The following is an 8,413-nucleotide window of genomic DNA, read 5'->3' on the forward strand; positions in this document are numbered from 1 at the left end:
CACTTTCAGTATTCTCCTCCAACACCACAATCTCTCTAGTGGCATTGGTCATAACTGGCTAATTGAAAGGCCCACTTACACACATGCCTACTTTAATCTGCCCTAGTGTAGATTACAAGAGGAACTTTGAGTGGTTGGAGAAGTTGTCTTTCCTTCCTTTCACCACCTTTATCAAGCTAACCAGCATCCCCTGGAACATAATAACAGAGGAAGAGTCTGTTGGGTTGACAATGTTGATCCTGTCATAAACTGACTAAAATAATTGTACTAATGGTCACATAACAGATACTTGGAGATACCTTCAATGACTTTGAGAGTTTGGATAAACCCAAGTACATGGGGAGACAGAGATGCTATACTCCAGGCTCAACTACCACATTTGTTCAGTTCTTAATTGGAATCAAAATGTCTCTTCTATTGAGATTTCCACATTTAGAATTGCTATACAAAAGAGACAACTTATTAACAGTGAAGCAAACCTCTACAGTGATCAAAATGCCCAGCTCTTTTCTGGACATTGATTGATGTGAAAAAGTGTACATATTAAAGAGAAAGCAGAAACCAATATCAGTAATGTAAACTTCTGTGAAGATAAAAATTTGTCAAGAGACTTTGGGTTATGCCCAGTGACCTCTGACTTTGGAACCCAGCTTTGCTTCATGACAGGAAGGAGTACAATGGTCCTATGCATCTCCCGTATTCAACCAATGTCTTATCACCAGAGTTAGGTCTGTATAAAATGGATACTTACCTGGTCTGCAAATGCATTTGCCAGGGACAGATATGGAGCAGGGTATGTTGCAAAAATGTGTGCTGTTGCATTTTCTCCAACGATGAGCAATTTTCCATCAGCAAAAGACATAAGTCCATCTATGGAAGACAAAGCATTAGTGTTCTCTGGGTTGGGTGAAGGGAGTCCTATGTGATAAAAGACTGCAGCCAAATGCTCAGGTGCAATATGGCACATCAGTATTGTTTGCTTTTCTCAACTTGTCGTCACACAGTAGGATGGTTGTAGAGCTTCCTCGGGGATCCAAGCCTGGAACTGAGGATGGTCAGTCAAAGGCAGACAACCTTGGCTGCTCTTGATGCTCCAACTCCAAACTCGAACCACATTCAGAGCCAGTGGGTCCTGGGAACTAATCTTCCTTGAGATTGACTTAAAGCCAAAATTCATAATTATCAGAGTGGTCTCATCAACCACTAGTGTCACTTCAGAATTTGAAGATGCATTGGAATTGTAGGATCCTGGTATGATACTGTAAGATAAGCACTGGACTGCTAACCACAAACTTGATGGTTCAAATCCAACCAGCCACTCCTTGAAAACCCTATTCAGGGTCGCTGTAAGTTGAAACCTACTCAACGGCACTTAACAACAACAACAAATGGCCCACAAGGCCACTCTTGCCATTGCTGCTGGCACTCCGGTTTCTGACCTGGCCTTAAATTCCTCTTTAGTTCTCTTAGATTTTAGTTCTTAGAGAGACACTGTGTTCAAGGAGGCTCCTTCCCACAACCGAGTTCTATAAGTTAACAAATTATAGTTGCTAAGGCTTAAGTTTGAGAGTCCAAACATATTGAGACTCAGCTTGGGTCAGTTGGAGGGTCTGCATTAATAGTTGATTTCATGGGACAGAAGGTTTCTTTAATGTGGTGTTGGTGGTGGTTGTGTGCCACTGAGTCAGTTCCAACTCACAACGACCCTGTACAGGGTTTCAGAGGCTGTAAATCTTTACTAGAGCAGAAAGCCTCACTTTTTTCCCAAGGAGTGATTGATAGATTTGAACTGCTGACCTTGCAGTTAGTAGTCCAGCTCGAAACCCACTGCACTACCAGGGTTCCTTTTCTTTAGTATGGGAAGCCTGATAGTCATCTAGTTCAATGCCCTCATTTTCGAGAGAGGGAAACTGATACCAAAATGGTAAGACGACTTATTTAAATCATTCGGCTATTACCGACACAACTGGAACTAAAGTCTAGATGTTCAATTGCCACAGCAGTGTTGATACCCCAGAACTGAAGCCCGACTGCACCATAGAAAAAGAATGAGGGGCCCCACACTTTTCACTGTTGTGTCACTTGCTTCAGAGAATTTACCAGAGTCCTTCTGTAAAAACTTGCTCACCCTTTCCTTTGTCACCAGTCACAACTCCTCTCCCAGACAAATCAGAGAGAGCAGTGGACAGGTCATTGGCCTATGGCTTATTTTGTGCATGTTCATATTTTAGTTCTAAACATAGACTTCCCAAAAATTCATCCTACATTTAAGATGTGGCCATTTTCATTAAGAGGCCTCATGAATTTGGGGAGATGTCCAAGAACACCCAAACTTGCAGATAGTACCCATCTGACTTAGCCTCCTGGCTTGCTAATCAGAACTCAACTAGAGGAAGATAAAAAAGAAAACAATTTTTGATAAAGGAAACAAGTGTGAATTGTTACAATTTGATTAACTTGACCTATACTCATGGAAGTAGTAGCTCTAAATACCAACAGAGAGGGAAGGAGTCTTCACATCAAGTATCAATGCTATCCCCCCTCTACATCCAGGGTAGATAGAGTCGGGCAATTAGACATTGGCTACCAAAATGATGGGGCAATAAAGGTATGAAGTGACTGGCTTACAAGATTTCAAGAGGGAGTTTAGTTTAAGAGTGTGTGGAGCAAGAGAGAGTCCCCACTGAATAGTTTTCATCTTGTCTAGATGGGTCTGGTTAAAAGAGAGGGGGATACAATTCTTATGATTCAATAGTGAATAATTATTATCATGACTAATTGCGACTCTCACAATTGTAAAGGTAGAAGTTTTATAACAAAAAAAAAAATGGGGGAATATTTAATCTTACAGTCCAGAAAAAGAGGACCCTAGGACCATCAAGGGTGGCAAGTACAAACGAAATGCAGGACCTTATCCAAAGAAGCAGTAACACCAGAGATGGAGGTAGAGATGAGGACATGGAGAGAGGGAGCTGCTGAAGACTCTAGATTCATGGAAGGAGAGGAACTGATTGCTGGTGGCCAGGAGGCTGACTTGAAGAACATGCCCTTTGGTGGTATAAATTATTATATATGCTTGAGTGTTTAAACTTTCACTCAATTCCCAATAAAAACTTAAAAAAAAAAAAAGGGGGGGGTAGGTCTCATGAATTCACCCTAAGGATAATATTGTCTCCGTTATCTTAGAACTTCCTGTCAACTGTAGAAAGCTTCCTGTTCTTGCCTTTATCTCACTTCTGTCTGCCAAGTAATTCTGACTTTCAGTTTATACCCATCTCTTCCTGTCCTTTAGATTCAGGCCCTACTTACCATAGTAAATGCCAAAGAGGGTTGCAGCCCCCACGAAGGCGCCTAAGAACTGGGCTCCCATATAAAAAGGCAATTTGTACCATTTCATCCGTCCAAAAAGACACATTGCGAAAGAGACAGCTGGATTAATGTGGCCACCTGCAAGGAAGCAAACATGATTGGAGTTAGTACAGGAAGTAGAAAAATTCTGAAGAAAATCTTATCTATAGACATCAGGCAGAAGTCAGTCTTCTGGGAGAGATGGTCTATGAGGAGAGTCTTGTGAGGGAGGGAGGACTGATATTCCCCGTGGCATCATTAGACATCTGCAGCTTTCTGAAAAGAGGATCCAGGGTAGAAAGATACTTGCTTTGGCCAAGTGTCCCACAGGTTGAGTCTTGCTTAGAGCAACCATTATTGGAGAACAAGGGGAGCATAAGAAAATACCTCTTATCAAAAATACCTTTACTCAGCTGACTCCACCAATGGGAGATTGCTTTGTTTAACAAACACTTCTTTCAAAATAAAAAGTTTTGTAGGAACCTTAGCAAGCCATGTGGTTCACACTAACCTTGCAGTCCAGCACATTAACCAAAGTGCCACACCACGACTCCCTTAGCTATATTGTTGTTGTTGTGAAGTGCCGCGGAGTTGGTTCTGACCCATAGCAACCCTGTATAGGGTTTCCAAGAAGCAGCTGGTGAGCTTGAACCACCAACCTTGCAGTTTGAATGGCTTTGTAGTCTGGCACATTAACCCACAGAGCCACACCAGGACTCCTTAGCTACGTTAGCTACATTAGTACTACTGAAATACAAATAGCACAACTGGGTGGCTGTAAAGAATGGAGATTTATTTTTTCACTGTTTTGGTGGTTAAAAGTCCAAGTCAGGGTCTTGGCCATGTTGATTCCTTCCTTGTTCGTAGTCCCAGGCACTCCTTAGTTCCTTGGCATGTCGTGGCTTGAAAACACTTCTCACACAGCATCTGTCTTCCCCTGTGTGTGTATCTATTCTGGACTTTTTATAGCTCAGAAATGATTAGGTTTAGGACCTACCCTATACTGGTATGGCTTCATAAACATAACAAATAAAACCCTATTTTCAAACAGGATCACATCCACAGACAAGGTCTAGGAATTCAGCAGAAACTGAGTTCAATCAATAACAGTAGGCTTAGCATTTTCGCCCCTATGACAGTGAGCATGCTGAGGCTGGACCTCATATGATACCAAGTCCTTAGGTGTTTGATATGGGAATGTTGAAGAACTAAGTGACTAGAGGCCTGTAGTCAAACTGCCCAGACCACAGAGATCTATGGAGAAGGACAGTTGTCTGGTGTCAGAAAGAGTGGGTCCGGAAAGGTGCAAAGTAGTGAGGGGTGGCAGAGGGGCTCAGCAATGAGGCAGTGCAGTGACACCCTGATGTCTCTGGTGAAGGTGTCAACTGGCTACTAGAAAAAATTCCCTGCAGAAGCGAGATGTCACTCCTGGGTTATCACAAACACAAAGCATTACAGTGGAAATCACATAGGTATTCTAGCCAGAGAGTTCTGTAGTCCCATCCTGTCTCTGCCAAGATTATTCATGTGAAAAGCCTGGGGGTGCAGCTGGTGCCCCTGAGACCTTGGATGAAAAATCTTGTGGGAACAGGATGCACTCTTGCAAAACTTGATCTAGACAAGACCCTTCTCTACTCTTCATTCATAGACAAGTTTGTGGTTGAGATAACCTTCAAATATTATTTATAATTAAGCAAGAAGAGGTTTTTTTGTATGTTTGTTTGCTTTTTTTTGCCTTTTCAAAGGATTTATTTTACTTGTATAATGTTATATCAACAACACTTGTAATCTAGGTACAAGTTGACGACATTAACACTTGGGGTGGAACACAGTAGAATTCAGGTGTTCTGAGTTCTGGATGGCTGGATTTGATTACCAGACTACTGGCACATTTTTAAAGAGCATGGTGTGATAACATCCTTACAGTAAGGTAATGTATTATGTTTGAAAACCAAATGCCAGCTGACCTCACCAGTCTGTGACCACAAAATAAGATCACATTTCTACTTATGAACAATACGCACCAGTTATTTTTGGAATCTTTAAAGAGGGCTTCACATGTGCCAATAAATGTTAGCTGCAGCTACTATGAGATAGGAGTTCTCATGTGGAGCTATTAGATTAGCAAGCACTGGCCTGCTGGGTCAAACCCAGCAGTCATTCCTTGGAAACCTTATACGGTGTCACTAAGAGTTGGAACCAACTCAATGGCACTTAACAACAACAGTCATGATATAGCCCTCTTCCACACACAAATCTTTCTCTTCTTTCCCAGTGACTGTTGAGGTGGATACTGGTGGGTATCACCATTAGGCCCATGATATTGCCCCCACGTGTTCCCAAAGCCATCAATCCCTCATAGGATAGTGCTACATTCTAAAAGGGGGAGAAGGGCTCCCTTTCCAACCCAATGTCACATTTTACTATTTGGAGTCCTACTGTCTCTTATAAACAATTCAGTCGGCTTGTGTCCCTAACCCCAAATATATCCTCCAGTGAAAATGGTACCATCCGTCAGTCTGGCCTCTGCCCCTCTAATCATAGGGGCTTAAACGGAATTCAGAGCCCTGCAGGGAAGACCCCATGCCCTCCTCTTCTGGGCTGCTCTCTTTCCTGCTAGTCCCTGCCCTCTGACCTGCTAGCATGACTACAGAAATCCCTAGGTTATGTCAGAGGATGTAAACAGATGGTCAGTGATGGTGATAAAGGGTATGAAGTAATTGGTGTGGTCTAAGGGAACATTTAGCAATATTTCATTCAGGGTGTTGTACCGGAGAAACACTGCCAAACCACTTCCCCACCTGAAAGCACGCCTGGTTTGTGGTGGTCACACTGGAGCAAATGCAGTGGGGGCCTACGTGAGAAGCAAGTGAGGATCCTGCACATTGTTGTTGTTGTCATCGAGTCAGTTCTGACTCATAGTGACCCTGTATAGGGTTTCCAAGGAGCAGCTGCTGGGTTTAAACCTCAGACAGTGCTGTTAGCAGTCCAGTGCTTATCCTACAGTGCCACAGCAGAAAATTGTTATAAACCAGTAGTGTATTCTATGTCTGGTCTGAAGTCTACACGCTAAACCTTGGCCCATTCAGGGCGCATCCATTGCACACACATTCTTGGGCCTCACTACTAGTTTGCCTTTCAGATGGAGGGACAGTGCTGAGATCACAAGCTGAGTGACCGTGTAAGTGGAAGCGCCACTCTTGCAAACAAGTCATGTATGTTTACAGGGTCCAGTGTCATCGAACACGCCCTAGAATACGAGTCCAGCACCACCGGTGCTCTGTTGGAGGAGGCTCCCAGGAAGTCTAGGCTACCATTCTTCGGCACCCTGCTGGCAGCATTTCTCACCAGGCTGAGCAATTAGCTGCACAATCTTCTCTTGGTGTAGTTCTTCCCAAAGCCTCTTCCTGTCATGTCCTCCCTTCATGGATCATGTCTGTGTTGTGTAATAGTGGGGCCAGGAACCGTGCTGTCTTTATGACCTGGGTTAAAGCTTTGCACTGCATCTTTCCCAGATGGGGGACTTCTCCCAATGTACTTAATCCTCCACCTGCTCTGTTTTACTCTGGAAAATGGAGCTAACCATACCCACCTCAGAGTGCTGTCGCTGGCAAAGGAGAACGGAAATCAAGTGTGAGTACCTAGTACAATGTCCAGCATAAAATGTTGCTCAGGAAGTTTTGAGACTATGGGTGGTGGAAATGGTTAATGCACTCAGCTGCTAACAGAGAGGTTAGAGGTTTGAGTCCACCCAGAGAGGTACCAAGAAAGAAAGGTCTGGAGAGCTACTTCTGGAAACTCAGGCATCGGAAGTCCTGTGTAGCATGGTTCTGTGTATTCATCAGAAGTGCTGTGTAGCACGGTTCTACCCTGATGCACATGGAAGCCCCATCATGGAGTCAGAATCAGCTGGATGGCAACTGGAGTAGTTCTTCCCTGATCTCCAACAGGCTACTGAGAGATTCAAAGTACCTTTGGTAACTGAGCATTTCCACACTCTTTTTCCTCAGTTCCCAGATTGCATTAAATATCATCATTCCATTTGACTTTTCAGCCCATCATCTCTCAGGGCAGAATTAAACCAAGACCATCTGTAAGAGAGCTGCACTTCCATGAAAGGCTCGGTCACTTTCCAAGAGCTCTAGCTTGTCTTTGATTGATGTGGATAAAGGTCCAGGGACTTGTTTCTGTGGAGTGACCGTCACAGTGCTATTCATGGGGTATTTGAGAGTTTGCTTCCAAATATGGAGCAGAATAAGTTAAATATTGTATTGAATGATGAAGACTATGATGCACTGGATAGCCTTAGGAACAAGTTAGTGATAAATTCTCAATACCCATCTCTTTGTTGTTGTTGTTGTTAGGTGCCATCAAGTCAGTACTGACTCATAGAGACCCTATGCACAACAGGACAAAACACTGCCCAATCCTGGGCCAGCATCACTATTGTTGCCACGCTTGAGCCCATTGATGCTGCCACTTTGCCAATCCATCTCGCTGGAGGTCTTCCTGGTTTTCTCTGACCCTCCACCTTACCAAACATGATATCCTTCTCCAGTGACTGGTCCCTCCTGACAGTATGTCCAAAGTATGAGAGACGAAGTCTGGTCATCCTGGCTTCCAAGGAGCACTCTGGCTGTACCTCTTCCAACACAGGTCTATCTACTTCTTGCTAAATGTTGGACAAGTCACTTACTATTTGTTAACCATTTAAATTTTTATCATCTATAAAAAGGGATCAAATACATATTCTTGTAGTATTGTTGAGATCTTGATAGACTGAGGTCTGTTAAGCACTTAGTACCTTCTTTGTAAATGTGTTTCTTGTTGTTGTTAACTGCCATAGAGTCAATTCCAGCGCACAGTGACCTTGTATGGGGTTTCTGAGCAGCAGCTGGTGAGTTTGAACTACTGTTCCCACAGCACTATAACAGGACCCCTGTAAATGTGTTGTTGTTGTTGTTGTTAAGTGCCGTCAAGTCGGTTCCGACTCATAGCGACCCTGTACAGGGTTTCCGAGGGTGTAAATCTTTACGGGAGTAGAAAGCCTCATCTTTCTCCCGCG

The 8,413-nt window shown here is 43.5% G+C and overlaps 1 protein-coding gene across 1 annotated transcript in view; it reads right to left on the reverse strand.

The window, feature by feature from the left end:
- The window catches only part of AQP9 (aquaporin 9), a 75,383-nt gene that overhangs the window by 12,318 nt on the left and 54,652 nt on the right, over positions 1-8,413 (reverse strand). The window contains exons 3-4 of the mRNA XM_006831853.1: positions 3,310-3,447; positions 752-870 (exon numbers count right to left, since the gene is read on the reverse strand). Of these exons, the coding sequence (XP_006831916.1) occupies positions 752-870; positions 3,310-3,447 (257 nt within the window). The remainder of the gene's footprint in view (positions 1-751; positions 871-3,309; positions 3,448-8,413) is intronic.

Source organism: Chrysochloris asiatica, unplaced genomic scaffold (genome assembly GCF_000296735.1).
Source record: "Chrysochloris asiatica unplaced genomic scaffold, ChrAsi1.0 scaffold00004, whole genome shotgun sequence".
Lineage (NCBI taxonomy): Eukaryota > Metazoa > Chordata > Mammalia > Afrosoricida > Chrysochloridae > Chrysochloris > Chrysochloris asiatica.